This window comes from Rhinoderma darwinii, chromosome 7 (assembly GCF_050947455.1).
Source record: "Rhinoderma darwinii isolate aRhiDar2 chromosome 7, aRhiDar2.hap1, whole genome shotgun sequence".
In the NCBI taxonomy this organism is placed as follows: Eukaryota; Metazoa; Chordata; class Amphibia; order Anura; family Rhinodermatidae; genus Rhinoderma; species Rhinoderma darwinii.
In genome coordinates this window covers 65,027,217-65,052,108 of record NC_134693.1, presented here as the reverse complement: position 1 = coordinate 65,052,108, position 24,892 = coordinate 65,027,217, and the positions used below count along the sequence as shown (strand labels likewise).

General features: G+C 41.3%; 1 protein-coding gene across 1 annotated transcript in view; it reads right to left on the bottom strand.

Moving 5' to 3' along the window:
* The window catches only part of ATF6 (activating transcription factor 6), a 100,549-nt gene that overhangs the window by 11,976 nt on the left and 63,681 nt on the right, over positions 1 to 24,892 (bottom strand). The window contains exons 11-15 of the mRNA XM_075832264.1: positions 23,954 to 24,070; positions 21,982 to 22,078; positions 21,688 to 21,749; positions 20,190 to 20,301; positions 2,871 to 2,955 (exon numbers count right to left, since the gene is read on the bottom strand). Of these exons, the coding sequence (XP_075688379.1) occupies positions 2,871 to 2,955; positions 20,190 to 20,301; positions 21,688 to 21,749; positions 21,982 to 22,078; positions 23,954 to 24,070 (473 nt within the window). The remainder of the gene's footprint in view (positions 1 to 2,870; positions 2,956 to 20,189; positions 20,302 to 21,687; positions 21,750 to 21,981; positions 22,079 to 23,953; positions 24,071 to 24,892) is intronic.

Sequence of the window (24,892 nt, the reverse complement as noted above, 5' to 3'; positions counted from 1 at the left end):
TATTTGCATTCCTTTCCAAAAAAATTATAATTGAATGAAAGCTAATCAATAATGTATATGTACCCCAAAATAGAGCCATTGGAAAATATAACACGTACCACAAAAAAAACAAAAACAAGCCTTCTTAAAGCTAGATTGACCAAAAATAAAAAGTATGACTCCTGGAATATCAGAATTCAAAATTTTTTTAGTACCAAGCCTATTTTCAGTTTTTCGTTTTTCCCTCCCGCCTACCAAGAGCTATAGATTATTTTTCTGTTGACATTGCCGTATGAGGCCTTCTTTTTTGCAAGACCGAGCTGTGTGTTCTAAGGGCACCATCAGAAAAGACATGTTAACTTTATTCTACGGGTCAATGTGATTACGAAGATATTTATGTGTTTTTTTTTTAGGTTTTGCTACTTTTACAAAATAAAAATAATTTGGCAACACGCAACCATTTTTTTTTTTAACAGATTTTTTGAGAACCATAACTTTCTTTTTTAGTCGCTGGGGCAGTGTGAAGGCTTATTTTTTGCAGGGAGCGCTGTACTTTTCATTGGTACCATTTTGGAGTACATACGACTGTTTGATCACTTTCATTTATGGGGGAAATTAGGTGACCAAAAAAACAGAAATTCAGGCAGTTTTTATTTGTTTTACGTTGTTCAGCGGGTGGGATGAGTAAGGCCCCATGCAAACAACTGCAAAAATTACGTAATTACGATCCATCATTATGTAGCCGTTCATTTCTATGGCCGACAGACAACTTCCCATATATTTACGGAAAGGTGTCCGTGCCTTAGAAACTTTCCGTAAAAAATAGAGGTCTTATTTTCTAATGTTACGGACCGTGCTCCCATACTTTATAATGTGAGCATGGCCCGTAAAAACGGACGGCTGTCCGTGGCCGTAATTACAGGTACGGCCGTGTGAATGGGGCCTTACGGCATATTCTGATAGTCGAGGTTTTGGCAGGCGCGGCAATACAAAATGTTGTTTATTTATAAAAATGTGAAATGGGGAGTTTCACATTTTTTTTTGTATAGTATTAAAAACTTTATCAACTGTATTTTTACACAATTTCTTTCTTTTTTTTTTTAGTCCCCTGCAATATTTATATATTATGGTATCCGGCAGAGCTTAGTAGAAGGTGAAACATGGCAGACCTGGAGGCCTTCATTCTAACGGCTAAGATGCCACGCTATTGACCGCAACATCTAAGTGGTTAAACGGCCAGAATCGAAGTTATCGCCGATCCGGTCTGTTAGACAAGGTTGTCAGTTGTAATAAACAGCTGGCACCCGCAGTGTACGGAGCGCGGCCGTACACATATTTATATCAGAACAGACCGTTGTGACAGGGATTTTAACCCCTTGGCGACTCGTGACATACAGTTACGTGGCAGCTGCCAAGGGAGAGTACAGAGCGGGCTCACGGGCTGAGCCAGCTTTATACTCAGCGGGTGTTGGCTGTAATATACAACAGACACGCCACTGCAAAAACAGGGATCGGAGACAACTCTGTTCCCGGCCCTTTAACGACTTCGATGTCACGACCAATAGCGTCTGCAGCGTTTGAGCCGCTAGAAAAGGGAGGGCGCACGCTTCCGAGAGCCCCCCGAGAGACATTGCTGCAGGGTGCTGATAGGGGTCATGGCAGTCTGGAGGCATAATGAAGGCCCTTTCAAGTCTGTCAACTTTGTGTTCCTTTTAAGCCCTGTATTGCAATATATTGAGCAAGCGATCCAACGATCGCTTGTTCAAGTCCCCTAGGTGGACTAATAAAAAAAGGAATATCGTTTAATGTACAGAAAAATCAAAAATATACAGCTACAGTTCGCCCCGCAAAATACAAGCCCTTATTCAGCTCCATCGACGGAAAAATAAAAAAGTTTTGGCTCACAAAACAATTTTTTTTTTTTAAACAAATTGTTTATTTGTAAAAGCTCATGAAAAATCTATAGAAATGTGATATTGCCCGGCAGAATAAAGTTAACATGTCCACACAGTAAACACCGTAAAAACAAAACCTAAAAGAACCATGGAGGATTCGCTACCCCACAAAAAAATGTACAGTACATTAAACGGTAGTATACAACTCGTCCCGAAAAAACAAAGCGCTCAAACGGTTTAGTCAACGAAAAAATGAAAAAGTAATGCAACAATAGAAAAAAAATGAAAATGAAAACACAAAAATTGGCTGTGACTTGTTTAGACTAGAATTTAAAATGATATTACAGTACGATTAAATATAAATATGATTAACCTCTTAGCACCAGTTTTGGCCTTTCTGACATATTGACAAGAGCCATAGCTTTAATTATTTTTCCATCTACGTAGCCGTATGAGGGCTTTTTTTTTTGCGGGACAAGCTGTAGTTTTTATTCGCACCAATTTTGGGGTACATGCCTGTTTTTGATCAGTTTTAGTTCTATTTTTGACGAGGCAAGGTGATAAAAAAACAAAACAGTAATTGTGGCATGGTTTCCGATTATTAATAATAATTATTAGTAATAATGACATCTGCACCATTTCCACGCTGTATGGCGATTTGCGGGGAGCCCCTTGCCGACAGCGGCGTATATACAGGATGGATGCTTGGAAGAGGTTAAAGGTCATCTTTAAAGTAACACCCCCATTTCATATGAAAATAGAGACTGAAAACCTGTATTCAGTAAGAAAGTAATGCGCATCGAATCCTGGCACAGCGCGAATGTAAATGGATAACGATATTACAAACCACAGTACGCTGCATCGGCTAACAACGTGATTGTTTGTTTTCTTTTAGAGAAAATGTTCATGGATTGGTAGGGAAATATCAGGACCGGTGCTCGACCGTGAACATCTCGGCTACATTTTTTCCCTAGTCGCATGCACTATTTAACTTACCATTTAAATTTGTTGAAGGTAAAATAATTGACATCTTTGGCCTGCTGGTTTTATTCCGGTTGGTAGCCGGCAATAGCAAATGGTCCTGTAAAACACACAAAATGTCGAAATGATACATTTCTAGACACACATTAAATATTAAGACCACATTTGAATATTTTTTTTAATTTTTACATTTCAGCCCGCACATAATATGAGGTTACCGTCCTGTATAGATGATAGAAGCCTTAAAAAGATGCACAAAGAGCACCGGTTATAGCTTTACCTTGTACTAGCAGTAAAGTATTCTAGGAGAGTGTTGCGAACAGTGGCAGGTGTAGTCACTGAGGGGAGGTAGAGCTGCTCCGTCACCTATTGTCCACTGTGTAGTCACTGAGGGGAGGTAGAGCTGCTCCGTCACCTATTGTCCACTGTGTAGTCACTGAGGGGAGGTAGAGCTGCTCCGTCACCTATTGTCCACTGTGTAGTCACTGAGGGGAGGTAGAGCTGCTCCGTCACCTATTGTCCACTGTGTAGTCACTGAGGGGAGGTAGAGCTGCTCCGGCACCTATTGTCCACTGTGTAGTCACTGTGGGGAGGTAGAGCTGCTCCGTCACCTATTGTCCACTGTGTAGTCACTGAGGGGAGGTAGAGCTGCTCCGTCACCTATTGTCCACTGTGTAGTCACTGAGGGGAGGTAGAGCTGCTCCGTCACCTATTGTCCACTGTGTAGTCACTGAGGGGAGGTAGAGCTGCTCCGTCACCTATTGTCCACTGTGTAGTGACTGAGGGGAGGTAGAGCTGCTCCGTCACCTATTGTCCACTGTGTAGTCACTGAGGGGAGGTAGAGCTGCTCCGTCACCTATTGTCCACTGTGTAGTCACTGAGGGGAGGTAGAGCTGCTCCGTCACCTATTGTCCACTGTGTAGTCACTGAGGGGAGGTAGAGCTGCTCCGTCACCTATTGTCCACTGTGTAGTCACTGAGGGGAGGTAGAGCTGCTCCGTCACCTATTGTCCACTGTGTAGTCACTGAGGGGAGGTAGAGCTGCTCCGTCACCTATTGTCCACTGTGTAGTCACTGAGGGGAGGTAGAGCTGCTCCGTCACCTATTGTCCACTGTGTAGTCACTGAGGGGAGGTAGAGCTGCTCCGTCACCTATTGTCCACTGTGTAGTCACTGAGGGGAGGTAGAGCTGCTCCGTCACCTATTGTCCACTGTGTAGTCACTGAGGGGAGGTAGAGCTGCTCCGTCACCTATTGTCCACTGTGTAGTCACTGAGGGGAGGTAGAGCTGCTCCGTCACCTATTGTCCACTGTGTAGTCACTGAGGGGAGGTAGAGCTGCTCCGTCACCTATTGTCCACTGTGTAGTCACTGAGGGGAGGTAGAGCTGCTCCGTCACCTATTGTCCACTGTGTAGTCACTGAGGGGAGGTAGAGCTGCTCCGTCACCTATTGTCCACTGTGTAGTCACTGAGGGGAGGTAGAGCTGCTCCGTCACCTATTGTCCACTGTGTAGTCACTGAGTGGAGGTAGAGCTGCTCCGTCACCTATTGTCCACTGTGTAGTCACTGAGGGGAGGTAGAGCTGCTCCGTCACCTATTGTCCACTGTGTAGTCACTGAGGGGAGGTAGAGCTGCTCCGTCACCTATTGTCCACTGTGTAGTCACTGAGTGCAGGTAAAGCTGCTCCGTCACCTATTGTCCACTGTGTAGTCACTGAGTGGAGGTAGAGCTGCTCCGTCACCTATTGTCCACTGTGTAGTCACTGAGGGGAGGTAGAGCTGCTCCGTCACCTATTGTCCACTGTGTAGTCACTGAGGGGAGGTAGAGCTGCTCCGTCACCTATTGTCCACTGTGTAGTCACTGAGGGGAGGTAGAGCTGCTCCGTCACCTATTGTCCACTGTGTAGTCGTGTTTTCTACCTCTAGCTTTATAATAGAGATTACTTTTCATTGGAACCCTACCCTATGATATTAAGAGGATTGCAGACGCGGTTCCCAGCGTATGCAGAACGAGCTGAAAAGTTCTCTACAAAAGGAGGTTAGCTTACAGGTTAAGGCTTTATTCAGACGAACGGGAATTACGTCCGTGCAACGCGCGTGATATTCACGCGCGTTGCACGGACCTATATTAGTCTATGGGGCCGTGCAGACATGTGCGCGATTTTTACTCAGCGTGAGTCCGCTGAAAAAAAGTCACGACATGTCCGATCTTTGTGCGTTTTGCGCGAATTATGCACCCATTGAAGTCAATGGGTGCATGAAAACCACGCATGCCGCACGGAAGCACTTCCGTGCGAACTGCGTGATTCGCGCAACAGCGGTGAAAAGGATGAATGAAAACAGAAAAGCACCACGTGCTTTTCTGTTTACAAACATCCAAATGGAGTGTCATAATGATGGCGGTTGCGCGAAAAGCACGCAGCCGCGCATCATATGCTGCTGACCCACGGAGCTGTTAAGTGGCTTTTGCATAGGCAAAACGCCGCGTTTTTGCGTACGCAAAAACGCCACGCTCGTGTGAATCAGGCCTAATAGTGTTAGCCTATTGAGAGGGATGAGGCTTAGGGTATGTTCACACGAGGGCGTCCGTAACGGCTGAAATTACGGGGATGTTTCAGCCTGAAAACATCCCCGTAATTTCAGCCGTAACGGCATGTGCAGGCGCTTGAGCGCCGCGTCCATTATGGACGTAATTGGCGCTGCTATTCATTGAAGTCAATGAATAACGGCTCCAATTACGGCCAAAGAAGTGACAGGTCACTTCTTTGACGCGGGCGTCTATTTACGCGCCGTCATTTGACAGCGGCGCGTAAATTACGCCGCGTGTGAACAGACAAACGTCTGCCCATTGCTTTCAATGGGTAGAGGTTTGTCAGCGCTATTGAGGCGCTATTTTCGGACGTAATTCGGGGCAAAAACGCCCGAATTACGTCCGTAAATAGGCCGTGTGAACATACCCCTAATGAAAACTGCAATAATTCAGGTCTTTTTCCTCTTATAGTAACATTGGGGGGGGGGGGGGGGGGGGAAACATGTTAAAAAATATATGCTTTTTGTCTTACATTCAAATCTGCATTCTAAATGATTTTATTCACGGTTGTCTAATGGGGAATAAAAACGATTTTATTTTTATAGCTGACACCCAGAGTTTTGTCTAAAAACTCCACATAGACCGGATACAGAAAAGTAAAGGTGCTTTCTCTACATTGGTCTCTAAAGTGTATCTGAAACTGCAGAGTTGCCTCCCAAGAGCCACCTCCGGCCTCCTGGATAATGTTCTTCTGTATGTAGCCCAGAGGCCGAATTCTAGTCTCAGTGAAGATGATCCCGTCTGAGAGCAAAGTCTGCGCATTACCCAATATGCTTGCTAAAACGGATGTTCTCCATAAAGTATATAAATATAAATTATATATATATATATATATATAGATGACCTTACAAGGGACACTGCTGCTCAGTTAAACACCACATTCCAGGAAACAGAGTAAAATGCATACCACCTGCTGGAAATTCCCAGTGCAGAGGATATCCCTTCTTTTGGACAATCTCAAGAAACAAGGCCATCATTGCAATCTAAGGGCTCATTCAGACGAACGAGAATAATGCCCGTGTGCTGCGCAGGGAAATCACGCGCAGCACACTGACCCATTGATTTCAATGGGGCTGTTCACACATATGCAGGAGTTTTCACACAGCGTGTGTCCGTTGCGTAAAACTCACTGCATGCCCTATATTGGTGCGTTTTTCACGCACCTATCGCCCATTGAAATCAATGGGTTAGTGAAAACCCCGCACCACACACGGATGCACATCCGTGTGCGGTGCGTGATTTGCGCATCAATTCGATTGAAATGAAAAAAAAAAAATGATGTGCTTTGCGAGTGCGTGAAGAACGCATTCCACTCGCAAAGCACACTGATGCATAATGGACCAGATTCATGCGCGTTTTTCACGTGTGAATCTGATACGCTCGTGTGAATGTAGCCTAAGGGTATGTTAAATTCCAGAGATGGTAAACAATGACTTATTGTTATTGAGAGTGTACATAGATTTCAAGACCCACAAAGCAATGAGCAAAAGACACAAAAAAAGTTCTGTTTTTCTTGGGCTGGGTTCATGGCAGAAAATGCAATTTGACCATGACGCAAGTACCCAGTCTTAGGCTAGATTCACACACACATGGGGAAACTCGGACATGAAAAAAGTGACTTTTTCACATCTGAGGTGCCAACGTGCGGGTTCCGTTTAGGCGGATCACTATACACTTGTCTATAGAGGGATCCGTGAAAACAGAAGAAAATAGGACAAGTCCTATTTCCTTCTAAGGACCCTTCACACGGTCCGTTGAAACAACGGCTGTGTGAACGGCCCCATTGAATTACATAGGTCTGTGTGACGGCCATCACACGGATGTAAAATACGCTTGTCTGAATCAGGCCTTAGACTGTATTCAGTCGAGTGTTGTAAAACTCGTCAGTGCTTCATCAGGGAAAACCAGACGATTTTAGATCAGAGTTCAATCAGTATTGTGAGTGTGTTATTTCCATCCATTTTTTCAGGTCTGTGTAGCACCAGTGATCTTCAGTTTTACAGCCTCTCCTAACACCCATCAGTGAAAACGGACCACACTTTGATAGCTTCAGTGTGCGGGCCGATTTTTTCACTGACCCATTGACTTGAATGGGCCAGTCTAATGCGAGAACCAAACCAAACTAGTGCATGCTGCAATTTTCCCTGCACGGCACGATAGTCAGTGTGGAAAACTGGACATGTAAATGAGCCCATTGACTTAAATGGGTGAGTGTTCAGTCCGTGTGCCGTCAGTTAGACCCTCGGACACCACACAGATGTGAACATCGCTCATCTGAATAGGCCCTTAGTATTATAGGTAATCTCTCTTTTGACTGTACCCTGAGTGCTCAGCTTTTACATAGTGTTGCTGTTGGATCACACATTTCTTATTTCTCCCTCATATACTGTATTTACCTGCTAGAATCTGATGGTTATGTGACAGACTCTTGAAATGCCACCTTGACTCTGAAATCAGTAGTACCTTATTATGAATGTCCTGGAATGCCTTTTTATTCGGAGTACTCCACCTAGGGTCTGATTTTGCTCCAGGGACAGGTAAAGCTGGCCATGCACACAACCCCATATACAAGACTGACCGAATCCACCAACAACTTTTATCTTATGCACATGGTCTGCTTAAAAGGAGTTTTCCCATTTCTGGCCTATTCACAGGATAGGCCATAAATGTCCAATAGATGCGGGTCCAAACTCTGGGACCCTCACCTATCTCTAGGACGGGGTCCCCTGATCACTGTCCGGCCTTCTGCCGATAGGCTTCAGCCACTGAGTCACAAAGGGTTTTCAGTAACAGTAGAGTATGTTTTTCTACGCCGTTTCTGGAACTCCCATAGAAGTGAATGGGCTATCTTTACTAATTCGGTGACTCATCCTTTACTAAAAACTAAAACGCCAATCTCTGTATTAGGGTACAGACGCACTTAGCAGCCCCTGTTGGGTAAAAAAAACGACACCGACGTGCAGTTTTACTGCAAATTAGCATGCTTTTCAAATTATTGTTCGCCCCTTCCCACCCCAAGCTGTACTATTACTTCATAGGAACTATGCAATTCTTGCAAACAGACGTAATAGAATGTCAAAGCAATGGCACAGGAGCGGAGTCTGCGCCATCACATGCGGGTGCTGGCTATTATACAGCCGTTACACTGCTCTAACGGCCGATCCTGGCCATTTAACCCCTTAGATCTTGCCTTCATTAAAATGTAATACAAAGCGATCAAAAACTCGTATGGTACCAATATAAGTGTCAACATCCTGAAAAAAACAATCCTTTACACAGATCGCTTGATAAAAAAAAGAAAGTTATGGCTCGTTTGATACAAAAAAAAAAACCACACAACTATATAAACTTGGTATCACCATAATTGTACTGACGCACAGAATTATTTTTTTTCCCTATTTTAACCCCTTCCCTCTTTGGCCACTTTTGACCTTCCTGACAGAGCCTCATTTTTCAAATCTGACATGTTTCACTTTATGTGGTAATAACTCCGGAATGCTTTTACCTATCCAAGCGATTCTGAGATTGTTTTCTCGTGACACATTGGACTTTATGTTTCTGGCAAAATTTGGCCGATACATTCAGTATTTAATTGTGAAAAACCCCAAAATTTTGCGAAAAATTGCAAAAATTAGCATTTTTCTCAATTTAAATGTATCTGCTTGTAAGACAGGCAGTTATAGCACACAAAAATGTTGCTAACTAACATCCCCCATATGTCTACTTTAGATTGGCATCGTTTTTTGATCATCATTTTATTTTTCTAGGACGTTACAAGGCTTAGAACTTTAGCAGCAATTTCTCACATTTTCAAGAAAATTTGAAAATGCTATTTTTTCAGGGACCAGTTCAGATGTGAAGTGGCTTTGAGGTCCTTAGATATTAGAAACCGCCAATAAGTCACCCCATTTTAAAAACTGCACCCCTCAAAGTATTCAAAACAGCATTTAGAAAGTTTCTTAACCCTTTAGACATTGCGCAGGAATTAAGGCAAAGTAGAGGTGAAATTTACAAAGTTCATTATTTTTTTTCCAGAAATTAATTTTGAATCCATTTTATTTGTACCACAGAATGTTTTACCCAAGAAATGCAACTCAATATTTATTGCCCAGGTTCTGCAGTTTTAGGAAATATCCTACATATGGCCCTAGTGTGCTACTGGACTGAAGCACAGGCCTCAGAAGCAAAGGAGAACCTAGTGGATTTTGGGCCTCCTTTTTATTAGAATATATGTTAGGCACCATGTCAGCTTTGAACAGGTCTAGTGGAACTAAAACAGTGGAAACCCCTCAAAAGTGACCCCATTTGGGAAACTACACCCCTCGAGGAATTTATCTAGGGGTGTAGCAAGCATTTTGACCGGCCAGTTTTTTTGCAAAAATTTTTGGAACTAGGCCATGAAAATGAAAATCTACATTTTTTCAAATAAAATGTAGGTTTAGCTAATTTTTTTTCATTTCCAAAAGAACTAAAGTAGAAAAAGCACCACAACATTTGTAGAGCAATTTCTCCCGAGTAAAACAATACCCCACATGTGGTAATAAACGGTTGTTTGGATACACGGCAGGGCTTAGAATGGAAAGTGCACCATTTGGCTCTTGGAGCTCAAATTTAGCAGGAATGGTTTGCGGAGGCCATGTCGCATTTGCAAAGCCCCTGAGGGGACAAAACAGTGGAAACCCCCAACAAGTGACCCCATTTTGGAAACTATACCCCTTGAGGAAATTATCTAGGGGTATAGTGAGCATTTTGACCCCACAGGTTTTTTGCAGAAATTTTTGCAAGTAGGCTGTGAAAATGAAAATCTACATTTTTTAAAATAAAATGTAGGTTTAGCTAATTTTTTTTCATTTCCACAAGGACTAAAGGAGAAAAAGCACCATAAAATTTGTAAAGAAATTTCTCCCGAGTAAAACAATACCCCACATGTGGTAATAAACGGCTGTTTGGACACACGGCGAGGCTGAGAAGGGAAAGAGCGCCATTTGGCTTTTGGAACTCAAATGTAGCAGGAATGGTTTGCGGAGGCCATGTCGCATTTGCAAAGCTCCTGAGGGGACAAAACAGTGGAAACCCCCAACAAGTGACCCCATTTTGGAAACTACACCCCATGAGGAAATTATCTAGGGGTGTAGCAAGCATTTTGACCAGCCAGTTTTTTTACAGAACTTATTGTAAGTAGGCTGTAAAAATGAAAATCTACATTTTTTCAAAGAAAATTTAGGTTTAGGTTTTTTTTTTTAATTTCCACAAGGACTGAAGGAGAAAAAGCACCGCAACATTTGTAAAGAAACTTCTCCCGAGTAAAACAATACCCCACATGTGGTCACAAACATCTGTTTGGACACACAGTAGGGCTCAGAATGGAAGGAGCACCATTTGGATTTTGGAATGGTTTCTGGGTGTCATGTCATATTTGCTGAGCCCCTGTAGTACTAGTACAGTGGAAACACCCCAAAAGTGACTCCATTTGGGAAACTGCACCCCCTGAGGAATCTAGGGGTATAGTGAAAATTTTGATCCCAAAGGTTTTTTGCTGAATTAGAATTAAGCCATGAAAAATAATTTTTTTTCCCAACAAGATGTAGTTTTAGATACACATTTTTCATTTTTACAAGGAATAGAGAAAAAAAAGCACCCCAACATTTGTAAAGTAATTTCGCCCGAGTACGGTAACACCCCATATGTGGTTATAATCAGCTGTTTACATATATGGGAGCATTCAGAAGAAAAGGAGCGGTATTTATCTTTTGGAGCGTAGATTTTGCTGGAATGGTTTGCGGACGCCATGTTGCATTTGCAAAACCCCTGATGTACCAAACAAAAGTGACCCCGTTTTAGAAACTACACCCCTAAAGGCATTTATCAAGGGATGTAGTGAGAATTTAGACTCCACAGGTGTTTTTCAGAAATGAATACGCAGTGGATGGTGCAAAGTGAAAATTGCAATTTCTCCACTGATCTGCCCATTCACCGCAAAAGATGTTGTGCCCCTAGAGAATCTTACCCCATAAATTGTTAAGCGGGTTCTCCCGGGTATGGTAATGCCTTACTTGTGGCCATAAATTGCTGTTTGGGCACACTGTAGGGCTAAGAAGGGAAAGACCGCCATTTTGAGCATGGATTTTGCTTGGTAGTAGTTCTGTTTGGGGTATTGCTGGTATTTCAGTTTATAGTGTGGTGGCATATTTAATCTGTGCGGAGTACATCAGGGTATATGTAATCTGTCGGAGTACATCAGGGTATAATAAGAGGGTATAATAATGGGGTAAATAATACAATTATCCATAGGTGTGTGTTACGCTGTGAAGCGATCCGTTATGCGCAGGCCGGTGTCACACTGATAAACGGTTTTCTTATCCCCCTTTTGTAACGCTCTGCACATTTTGGGGACTTTTTCTCCTTCGTAGTTTGGGAAATATTACTGGGAAAGTTTTGCGCTGGTATAATACGGGCGCCATCGCTTCCAGCGGATGTGCTGTGTCCATTCCCTTTCCTAGTTCCTCAATACTATGGCCCTGAAACTGAAGGAATGTTCCCCTCCGGCCTGTGCATTGAGATGTTTTTTCATCACCGCATTACTAGTGCCATAACTTTTTTATTTTTCAGTTGATTGAGCGGTGTGTGGGCTTGTTTTTTGCGAGACGGGCTGTAGATTTTATTGGTACCATTTTAGAACACATACGACTTTTTGATCACTTTTTATTTCATTTTTTGGTAAAGGAAATTACCAAAAACAAGCAATTCTGGAATAGTTTTTTATTGTTTCTTTGCGGGTCGATACGATTACGGCGATAAAAAAAACCTATATAAATTTGGTATGTATTGCAGCTTTTGCACAATAAAATCACTTTTTTTATAAAATCATTTGTTTTCTGTGTCGCCATATTCTAAGACCCATAACTTTTTTATTTTTGCGTGCACGAAAGGGTGTCAGAAATTATTTTTTGCGGGACGGATTGTCGTTTTTATTAGTACTATTTTGGAGTAAATGTGACTTTTTGATCACTTTTTATAGCATTTTTTGGAAGGAGATGTGACCTAAAAACAAAGATTCTGGCGCTGTTTTTCATGGTTTTTTTTACCGCGTTCACCGTGCGGGATAAATTACATAATAGTTTTGTAGTTTGTGTCGTTACGGACGCGGCGATACCAATTATGTATCGTTTTTTTGATTTTTCCCATAATAAAAGACTTACTATGGGAAAAAAGTCAGTTTAGCTTTATTTTTATTTGAAACTTGTGTGTTTTTATTGTTTTACCACATTTTTATTAACTTTTTTTTACTTTTTTGACTTGTCCCACTAGGGGACTTGAGGGCCTGATGCCCCGATCGCTACTCTAATACACTGCACTACATATATAGTGCAGTGTATTAGCGCTGTCAGTTACTCACTGACAGCAAGCCTATGAGGACACGCCGCAGGCGGGTCCTCATCGGCTCCCGTACAAGGAAGACTAGGACGCCATTTTCTGGCGTCCGATTGACACAGCAACCCAGCGATTGCATCACTGGGTTGCCGATCGGGTGAAAATTGCTCTATTGAGCGCAGCATCTGAGGGGTTAATCTGCCGGATCGGAGAATAGCTCCGGTCCTGGCAGTTACAGGAGGGTGCCAGCTGTATAATACAGCTGTCACCCCGCGGTGATGGTGCCGGCTCTGCTTCTGAGCCCGCACCATCACTGCGCCGTACATATACGGCGCTTTGCGGGAAGCACCTCCCGACAGCGCCGTATATATCGGGAAGGGGTTAAAAAAACCTAATTGAACTTATTTTTACATTTTTTTTAGCCCACCTAGTGGACTTGAACAAACGATTATTTGAATGCCGTCACCATACATTGCAATACTTATGTATTGAAGTGTATAATACATTTAACGGGCTCCTATCAGGGATTAATAGAAGCAGAAACATGGCAGACCTGGGGCCCAAGATCAGAGTTGTCTCCTGATCCCGGCCATTGCAGTGAGGTGTCGGCTGTAACATATGAACGTACAGTTGCGTCACATGTCGCCAGGAGGTTTAAAGTTTAATCAGTAATTCTATTCATCAAAAAAAAACAAAAAAAAAAAACACATGAGTATTTCCTATAGGATGCAAAACAATGTGTTTTTTTTTGGGATCGGTCCAGGGTTTACAAAAACCCATGTGTTAGAAGTGCTATGTAAATCTTAATTTGGCCCTTACCATTATTCACTTCATTGATACAACAACTTGTCTAGAATCACCTCTAAACTAAGGACACAAACATTGCCTGACCAAATACCACATCAAACAGGAGTACAAAATAATACCAAAGCGCACAATAAACTAAGGAGGATCGACATAAATCATTCCATCTTTTGATGTTTACATTCTCCAAATCTGGCCATTCGGCTGAACATACATATAGGGATTTTGCCATGATCCGACCAAGCATGCTAGACTCTAATAATAGATCCGATCCAATAATCTCGTGACCTGATAAAAAATGTCCCCATTATCACTTAAACAATAGTAACAGGCAAAGAGGGATTGGAACAGACAGACCAACAATCTTATTATGTGGAAGGGCAGAGTACTATCTGGCTACAACTAATCCGAGCGAAAAATTTCAAAACATAAATGGGCAATTTTGGATCAAAATGCGTTGTGAAATCTCAGCCTTCGATATTTACATTTATGCAATCAGAAACAATGTATAAATACAGAATGATGGTCTCATACTTTTCATGACCCTAAATTGTCCATGATACTATTTACAATAGTGCTTAATTCAATGATCTACTACATTTGTGTGGAGGAAGGGAAGGGACAACTGTTCTGGTGGCCATAAAATTGAATGCATAAAAACGGTTCTACCAATAGAATATCAATGTTGCTCATAGCAACAAATTAGAGTCACGCTTATTTTTCTGGAGAAATCCAATTGAAATGGACCACAGCGCTACATTTTTATGGCTGAGGCCCAGAGTGTCTTCCAATAAAAAGACTAAAGACAAAGAGTGGCACAAAATGGGAATATATGAACCGTGATTTCCTACGGATACTGCAGAATTTCTAGTACTCGTTTTTTACCCAAGAGTTTAATCATTGATTTTCTTCACCATGCCCAGAACAGACTAAAATGAAAGCTCACCCTTCACACGACACAAGGGCGTTTCATCATTAAGAGGTTTCACAGTGTTCCTTGACTGTAGGAAAAAAAATGTAGCGCTCGTGTGGGCATGGAACATTAGAATTAGAAAACAGCAATTGGAATTCTGTTTTATTTACACTTTACGGGATCTTAACCCCTTAACGACCAAGGACGAAAATGAACGTCATGGTCGGCTGCTAGTTCCCGCACCATGACGTTAATTTTCGTCCGCATTTCAAACTGTCACTCTGTGTAAACACAGAGTGACAGACCCGCGCTGACAGTTGTCCCCGACAGCTGAGACATCAGTCTTGCCGGACAGCGGACCATCGCCGCTGATTTCGGCAGTTAACCCCTTAAGTGCGGCGACGGATTGCCGTCGCCGCATTTAAGTGGTTTGAAGCACATCAGCAGCCCCCACGAAGTGATCGTGGGGGCTACCGATGCTTGTCACGGCAATCGGAGGTCAGATAATGACCTCCGGGTTGCCATGCACGGAAGCCTCGGAGGAACAGCCTCCGGCCGTTCCTCCTCTGCTTCCTGTCAGTGTGACAGTCACGTCACAATGACAGTTAGAGTACATTACACTACGTGTGTAGTGTAATGTACTCTAGCAGCGATCAAAGCTGCAAGACTAAGTGTCCCCTAGTGGGACAAGTGAAAAAAGTAAAAAAAAAGTAATAAAAATGTTTTAAAAAAAGTGTAAAAATAAAAGTTATAAGTTCTATAAACACTAAATGCTTTTTTTCCTATAATAAGACTTTTATTATAGAAAAAAAATGAACACGTTAAAAAAGTACAAATATTTGGTATCACCGCGTTCGTAACGAACCCAACTATAAAACTATAATGTTATTTTTCCCGCACGATGAACACCCCAAAAAAAATCAATAAAAAACTACGACAGAATCGCAATTTTTTGGGTCACCACCGCTCCCTAAATAAAGAATAAAAAGTGATCAAAAAGTTGCATGTACCCGAAAATAGTACCAATAAAAACTTCTATCCGTCCCGCAAAAAACATGCCCTTACACAGCTTTTTTGACTAAAAAATTAAAAAATTATGGCTCTCAGAATATGGTGACACAGAATTTTTTTTTTTTTTATAAATAAGTCATTTTATTGCGCAAACGCTAAAAAAAAGGACCAAACCTATATACATATGGTATCGCCGTATTCGTACCAACCCGCAGAATAAAGTAAAAATGTCATTTATAGCGTACGGTGAGCGCCGCAAAAAGAAAACCTAAAAAACGGTGTCAGAATTCCTTTTTTTTGCTCAGGATTGCAAAAAAATTTAATAAAAAGTGATCAAAAAAAATTGCATGTACCCCAAAATGGTACCAATGAAAACTACAGATTGTCCCGCAACAAATAAGCCTTCACACCACTCTATTGATGGAAAAATAAAAAAGTTATGGCTCTTGGAAAGCGGGGAGTGAAAATCTAAAATATGAAAGCAAAAAATGGATCAGTCCTGAAAGGGTTAATTCATTTCTAATGAAAAAACATATGACAACATGTTGGGTATTTCCGTACTCGGGAGAAATTGCTTTATAAAAAAATGGTTGTTTTTTCCCTCCTTTATCCCTTGTGAAAATGAGAAAATGCAACATTTTAGTGGAAAAAATGTTTATATTAATTTTCGCGCCCTAATTCGAATAAACTCTGCAAAAGACCCGTGGGGTGTAAATGCTCACTATACCCCTAGACAAATTCCTTGAAGGTTTTTCCAAAATGGGGTCACTCTTGGTGGGTTTCCACTGTTTTGGTCCCTCCAGTGCATTGCAAATGCGACATGGCACCGAAAACCATTCCAGCAAAATCATAAATCCAAATGGCGCTCCTTCCCTTCTGAGCCCTGCTGTGGGTCCAAACAGCAGTTTATTACCACATATGGAGTATTGTCGTAATCGGGAGACATTGCTTTATAAATGTTGGGGTGCATTTTCTTCGTTATTCCTTGTAAATAATAAAAATTTCTATGTTGTTTCAGAAAAAAAGTACATTTTAATTCTTACAGACTAATTTCAATATATTTAGCGAAAAACCTGTGTGGTCAAAATGCTAACTATACCCCTAGATAAATACCTTAAGGGGTCTAGTTTTCGAAATGGGGTCGTTTATGGGGAGTTTCTATCATTCTGGCAGCTCAAAGCTTCTCCAAATGTACATTGGGGCCTAAAACATTTTCAAGCAAAATAGGAGTCCTGAAAGCCTCCGGGTGTTCCCTTCCTTTGAGGCCCTGCCGTGTGTCCAAACAACGCATTAGGGCCACAATGTGGGTATTTTTGAAAACAGGAGAAAGAGGGTGATAGATTTTGGGGTGTGTTTCTTCATTCTCATGGTCGCTTTACAAAGAAATCGGTCTTCAAACAAATACTTTTATGAAAAAAGTGAAATTATTATTTTTTTCACCTGATATGCATTAAATTTAGCAAAGAACTGTGGGGTCAAAATAATTACTATACCCCTAAATAAATACCTTATGGGGTCTAGTTTTCTAAATGGGGTCGTTTATGGGGAGTTTCTATCGTTCTGGCAGCTCAAAGCCTCTCCAAATGTACATTGGGGCCTAAAACATTTTCAAGCAAAATAGGAGTCCTGAAAGCCTCCGGGTGCTCTCTTCCTTTTGGGTCCTGCCGTGTGTCCAGGCAGCGCATTAGGGCCACAATGTTGGTATTTTTGAAAACAGGAGAAACAGGGTGATAGATTTTGTGGTGTGTTTCTTCATTCTCATGGTCGCTTTACAAAGACATTGGTCTTCAAACTGATACTTTTATGAAAAAAAAAGTGAATTTTTTTTTTTTTCACCTGCTATGTATTAAATTTAGCAAAAAACTGTGGGGTCAAAATACTTACTATACCCCTAGGTAAATACCTTAAGGGGTCTAGTTTTCTAAATGGGGTCATTTGTGGGGGTTTCCATCACTCTGACACCTATGAGCCTCTGAAAACCTGGCTTGGTGCAGGAAAACAAAAATGTACTTCAAAATTTATAAAATTATTATTCAATTTGTAAGTCCTCTAAATTGCTGAAAATTTATTTTATTTTTTCATAAGTGCTGCCAAAATGGAGTAAAGAGATAGAAATATATATTTAATTAAAAAAATTGTACAGTATGTGTTTACATATGTGACATATTGCAGTTAAAAATAGGGGAAAATGGTAATTTTTACAAAATTTCTTCCATTTTTCTATTTTTTAATTAATTTCCGCAAATCGTATCAGTCTACTTTTACCACTAAAATAAAGTACAACATGTGACGAAAAAACAATGTCAGAATTACTTGGATATTCAAAACTTTCACAGAGTTATTCTCTGATAAAGTCAGACATACCAGATTTGACAAATCTGGCTTGGTCATTAAGGGGTTAAGAGTTTCAGGCCAAACAATCCCATACACACAAATGTGGCACTATACACTATATGGACACTATATGGACTATATGTGTACACTATATGGACAAAAGTATTGGGACACACCTCTTAGGGCCTGTTCACAATCAGCGTTGACTTTCCGTTCCAGGGTTCCGTCTGAGGTTTCTGTCGGGTGAACCCGGCAACAGAAAGTCAAACTGAAACCACAGCTTCTGTTTCAGTCACCATTGATATCAATGGTGACGGAAACATTGCTAATGGTTTCCGTACGTCACGATTCCGGCGGGTTTCCGTTTTAACGACGGAATCAATAGCGGAGTCGACTGCGCTATAGATTCCGTCAGAAAAATGGAAACCTGCCGGAATCGTGACGAACGGAAACCATTAGCAAAGTTTCCGTCACCATTGATATCAATGGTGACAAACTGAATCTGTGGTTTCAGTTTGACTTTCCGTTGCCGGGTTCACCCGACGGAAACCTCAGACGGAATCCCGGAACGGAAAGCCAACGCGGATGTGAACAGGCCCTTAATCATTGAATTCAGTTGTCTCATTCTGTCCCATTGTCACAAGTGTGTTCTAAAGAGCTTATTGCTTTCCAGTGTGGCCCTGTAATAGGTTGCCACTGTTAAAACAAGTCGGCTTGTGAAATTTCTACCCCCCCTAGATATTCCACAATCTGTGAGTCGTATTATTGCAAAGTAGAAGCGTTTAGGAACCACAGCAACACAGTCACAAAGTGACAGACCATGTAAAGTTACAGAGCAGGAGTACCGAGGCACCTTGTGCATAAAAGTGGCCGATCAGCATGCAAGCCTTACATCACCAATTCCAGGCGTCGGATGGAGTGGTGTAAAGCACAACGTCACTGGATTCTGGAGCAGTGAAAATGTGTTCTGTGGAGTGATGAATCACGCTTCTCTATCTGGCAGTCTGATGGATGATTCTGGGTTTGGCGAATGACAGAACGTTACCTGCCTGACTGCATTGTGCCAACTGTAAAGTTTTGTGGAGGATTCATAATGCTATGTGGTTGTTCTTCAGGGGTTGGCCTAGGCCCTTAGTTCCATTGAAGGGAAATCTTAATGTTTCAGCGTCATACACTTCTCTTTACAACGCCCACTTGGTCAAAAGTTAAGAAACGCCCAGTTGGGCTTTAAAGAGGCTCTGTCTCCAGATTTTGCAACCCCTATCTGCTATTGCAGCAGATAGGCGCTGCAATGTAGATTACAGTAACGTTTTTATTTTTAAAAAACGAGCATTTTTGGCCAAGTTATGACCATTTTCGTATTTATGCAAATGAGGCTTGCAAAAGTACAACTGGGCGTGTTGAAAAGTAAAAGTACAACTGGGCGTGTATTATGTGCGTACATCGGGGCGTGTTTACTACTTTTACTAGCTGGGCGTTGTGTATAGAAGTGTCATCCACTTCTCTTCACAACGCCCAGCTTCTGGCAGTGCAGATCTGTGACGTCACTCACAGGTCCTGCATCGTGTCGGCACCAGAGGCTACAGATGATTCTGCAGCAGCATCGGCGTTTGCAGGTAAGTCGATATCATCTGTAGCCTCTGGTGCCGACACGATGCAGGACCTGTGAGTGACGTCACAGTGCTGCACTGCCAGAAGCTGGGCGTTGTGAAGAGAAGTGGATGACACTTCTATACACAACGCCCAGCTAGTAAAAGTAGTAAACACGCCCCGATGTACGCACATAATACACGCCCAGTTGTACTTTTACTTTTCAACACGCCCAGTTGTACTTTTGCAAGCCTCATTTGCATAAATACGAAAATGGTCATAACTTGGCCAAAAATGCTCGTTTTTTAAAAATAAAAACGTTACTGTAATCTACATTGCAGCGCCGATCTGCTGCAATAGCAGATAGGGGTTGCAAAATCTGGTGACAGAGCCTCTTTAAGAAATGAATTAGCATAAATCAAAAATTGCTCATAACTTGCTCAAAAATGATTGTTTTTCAAAATAAAAACCACTGTTATCTACATTACAGCACCGATCAGATACTAGGAGATAGGGCATTTATAATCTGGTGACAGAGCCTCTTTAATTATCCTTCTTTCATTTTTATTTGTAGATTATCAAAAAATTTACTTTAAAAGGGGTTTCTCACCAAAGACTAATGGCAAATTAAAAAAATATGAAATAAATGATAAATTACAAATTTATATAGAAAGGACGGTATGATAAAAAATAATGAAAAGATAAATAAATAAAATCGTACTTACCCTACGAAATGACACAACATAAAATGTATCACCCCTTCTACGAATAGCTTCCAAAAACTCCTGATAGCTTCTTGGTGAGGAATAATATATCTGCAGCTCATTTACAGAGTTCCTAGGAAAGAAAAAGAATAAAGAGTGTAAGGGTATGTTCAAACAAGGTCATTACGTCCGTAATTCACGGACGTATTTCGGCCGCAAGTGCCGGACCGAACACAGTGCAGGGAGCCGGGCTCCTAGCATCATAGTTATGTACGACGCTAGGAGTCCCTGCCTCGCTGCCGGACAACTGTCCCGTACTGTAATCATGTTTTCAGTATGTGACAGTGGTCCTGCAGCGAGGCAGGGACTCCTAGCATCGTACATAACTATGATGCTAGGAACCCGGCTCCCTGCACTGTGTTCGGTCCGGTACTTGCGGCTGAAATACGTCCACCAATTACGGACGTAATGACCTCGAGTGAACATACCCTAAAAAGGTTTGCTCAGCTCACATCAGGAAGCTAAACAAATCTTGGAAACAATCTATTCCAATTGTGACTAATATGCAATGTACATCATGGGCTGTTACTTTTCCTTTAAACAAAATGGGCAGATTTACTAAGACTGGCAATTCAGAAGCCAGTCTTAAAGGGAACCTGTCACCAGCATTTCACCTATTGAACTTTACTTCTCCCTCACTGGCCGCTGCTATAAAAAGTTCATTGCCGTTATCCTCGCTCCTAAACTCCTCTTCCGACTGTAAATATCGGTCTGCAAACGTTTGCGCCTTTTATCGTAATTATGCGGTGTCCCTTTGTGCGCACACACCAGAAGAGGACATCAATACACAAGCGCATGTGCTGGGGAAAGGTGAGAAGCTGTCAATCAAAAGTAAGGAGGCAAAGTAAACTCGGAAAGACTTGAGGAATGAAGATATGACTCTTTTCAAATGAAGATCTGACTCTTTTCAAGAGAAGATTTGACTCTTTTCTGCTCATTAGCATACGGTGTGGGAACACTAAAAAGCTAAATACTAAAGCTACAGAGCCGACTAAAAAGATAAGTATAGGTTATATAGAAATTATTTTTCACCCACTACCACCTGGTATAGTCGGTTTAATAGGTGAAATGCTGGTGACAGGTTCCCTTTAAGGTCCTTTTACGCGGCCCTATACTGGCCAGAAAAACAAGCGGCAAATAGATGATAGAGCATGTTGAACGGCATCGATCACTTCATTCACAAGGAGCAACGTTAATGTATGGGAACGAGCGATCATTAATACGATCGTTCGTCCCCGTGCATTTACATCACGTCGTCCGCACATCTGTTTACATAGGAATAAGTGCTGCTGACTAGCGACCATTTTTTTGGCCACGTAAAGATCCCATTAGCCGATAAATGAGGGTTTGCTTGTTCAATAGCTGAACGTTGCCCTGTTTTACAAAGGACGGAAATGACACCTTTCAATTGTATCTGCAGCTTTAGAATATGGTCTAACTTTAGAAAGTAGTTACTTACTTTAGGTTGGTTTCTGTGTATTGCATTGTTACAAGTTGTGTACCATCTTTTCTATCTGACTTCTGTAAGAAAAAAAAAAATAAATGTATAGAAAAAAATAAAAAAACAACTAAAGCGGTGGACTGCAAGGCCATTTCAAAGCCCATCCACACAAAAATCAGTACATGCTGCGGATTGGCATTAATATTAGGGGCAGAATATTTACGCTATGTCTTGACAGAACCCATTCAAATTAATGAGCAATCAAAGTTGGAATATGGCTTTCAAAAGACTGCAACTCCTCAACAACCTCACCTGCAGTGTCCTTGCTTTATGGGTGCTGCGTGTTCGTCTTGACTTTGTCCGTTCAACCTCATGTCTATGGACCCAGCCACGAAGCTCTTGGTTTAACCTAGTTATAATAATTGAAAAAAATAAATAAATTAATTCTTTAGTGGACACCAACACGGAGGGCAGTAGGAAAGCAAAAACTTTCGGCAGCGTTTTTCGCAACATAAATTGATATGCCGCAGAGTCATTTCCGCACGTCTTTTTTTTTTTTTTTTTTTCCTGCATCGTGTGAATGACATTTGCTCAAATCTCAGACTTTGCTTTTACTCGAATAGGCTGCCGAATTTCCGCACTGAAAACACGAATGGAAATCCCAAAGCAAAAAACACACCGTGTGCAGGAGGCCTTATGGTCACATATCAAGCAGTAAGATGTATGGTATAAATCAGACACAGTTTATGCCATCCTGTTTTAGCAGTCTGCTACCTATTTGCCTGTTCTCTAAAATATTTCACTCTTTTCCAGACCTGGCTGTGCTTCAAATAGTCCAAATGCTTTCCACCAAAGAAAGGCTCAGTAAGAATCAAATACAAGCTAAAATATATACACAAACAATTATTTTCCTTTTATACATTTACTGAAATGACTTATGTCATACATTTTATTACTATGGTGAGGGAAGACCATTCCCAGATTACAACATATAAATACTACATTGCCAAGAATAAAAAAAAAAATCCTGCCTGAAACAAAATAAAACGGAAACACAATACACAGAACTCAAAAGAATCGAATAAGGGTTATCAATCTTTGTCAAATAACATTCTGGAATATAGCAAAAGATCTGCTGTCATGACGGAACTAATAAGTGACAGAATGGCGTATGTTCCTGCTTAAAAACAAATGTAGGCAATGGAAAAAACTAAGAAACATCCCCCCTCCCCCTCTGATAACTCATAACTCAGTAAAGGAGCAACGGAAAAGGCAGCCAAATTCAGACTGGCCGGGAGAGAAAAGCTTTTTCAGCACAGTTTGGCTAGAAGTCTGTGCTCCATTTTTGTCTATACAAACATAAGAGACGTGGCTAATATGAACACTGCGTAAATCACAAGGATGATCCGAGAATAGCTCAGTCACTGATGGAAGGACAGGTTTTTTTAACCGCAGCAGAATCATGTTGAGAAAGTTTCTCTCGGTTACAAGAAAACAAAAATGAAGCACTCAGCTCTGAAAGTACTGACAAATATCAACTACTATTTAAGAAAGTGCAGTGAAGCTTTAACATGGGCCTGCTCCTCTTACAGGCCGGATCTGGTTTTACCCCCTGGATTATAGACAAATTCTCAATCTTTACAATTTTTTGGAGTTTCAAAATCATAAAAAGCAAAATATCAACAAGCCGACGATCAAGAAAGCAACACGTAGCAGCTTCTAACATGACAGAACATCCAACAAAAACATTTGTCTGTAAAACAACATATTCAACAGGAATGTAAAATTAAAGGGGGAGGGGAGACTTCAGGTACAAAAAGGTGATTTAAAATCTGGTATACTCTTCCTTTGAAGGGTAATCTGCCACCAGGCTAATACTACCCTATCTGGGCAGCATAAAAGAACGCCAGAGAGACCCTGTATTACTCCCTTTCGTTTTTATAAAAATCCCTTTTTCTCGAGTAGCTCGTATTCATGAGCTGTGGTTAGCCCCTCCCATCGGACGCTGATTGACAGCTTTCTCCTCATATTGTGCATAGAGAGAAAGCTGCCAATCAGCGACTGGTGGGCGGGTAAAGCCATAGTTCATGAATAGCAAGGACTCCAGATCTGGAACCCACGCCTGTTTTGCCTACTGTGACGCCCATTCTCAATATAACTGGGACCCGCATCAGTCAGACATTTATGGCACATCCTGTGGTTATACCATAAATGTCTAGATTGGGAAGAACCCTTTAATTTCAAAAGATTTTGACACATAATTGGAAGTGAGATTTCTGCAAACCTAAGGGAATCTGTTTGATTGACATGCGGTCGGCAAGGAGTAGAAGGAGGAATGTATATCAGTGGATCCTCTTTCACAACCATCAATGCCTTTTCATTTGAGATGTGATGTTCAGGTCTAATAAAGAGAGAATAAAAAAGAGGTAACAAAATATGCATTATCCAACATATCAGCTCATGATGTGTGTCACGACCTCTTACTAGTGGACAAAATAAAAAACAGGAGAAAAGTGAAAAAACTTTTACATGAAAAAATGTTCAATGAGGAAAAAAAAATTCGGGAAGATTTATGGAAAGTTTCGTTGGATGCACGCATTTCGAAATCTGCCAAAATGGCACAATTTGCACCAAAAGGTATGAAAAAGGTGCATGAGACATAATAAATTTGGTGCAATTCGCCAGGAACATTACATATTTCTCTTTTGTACGCCACCACATGACTGGTCCACGGTCCAGATATAAACCCTTCACTTGTGACATGGGAATAGGAGTGATGGAGTCTGATCCAAGGAAGTCACGTGGCCGAAAAACAAAAAGGTCAGGCACGTGACAACCGAGGTCAGGCTAAATAATTAAAGACAAATAATAGCGGCCACTAATGGATGGTAATAGTTTTGGAAACAATCAAGGCTAAGCATCAATTAAGAATAAGTGTGTACACAAAGCCGGACAGATAGAAATTCATCAATAAATAAGTAAAGAATTTATCTGTCCGGCTTAGTGTACACAATTATTCTTTATTGATACAATTTTGGATGCATGCAACTTTTTATTCCAATTATTAAAAGTCAAAGTGCCCAAAAAAACAGCAATTCTGGCATAATTTTTTTTTTTTTTTTTTTAACTTCGGGATAAAAGAACGTAACATTTTTATAGTTCAGGCCATTACGGACGCAGCGATACCAATTATGTTTGGTTTATTTTTTTTGAATAATCGAAG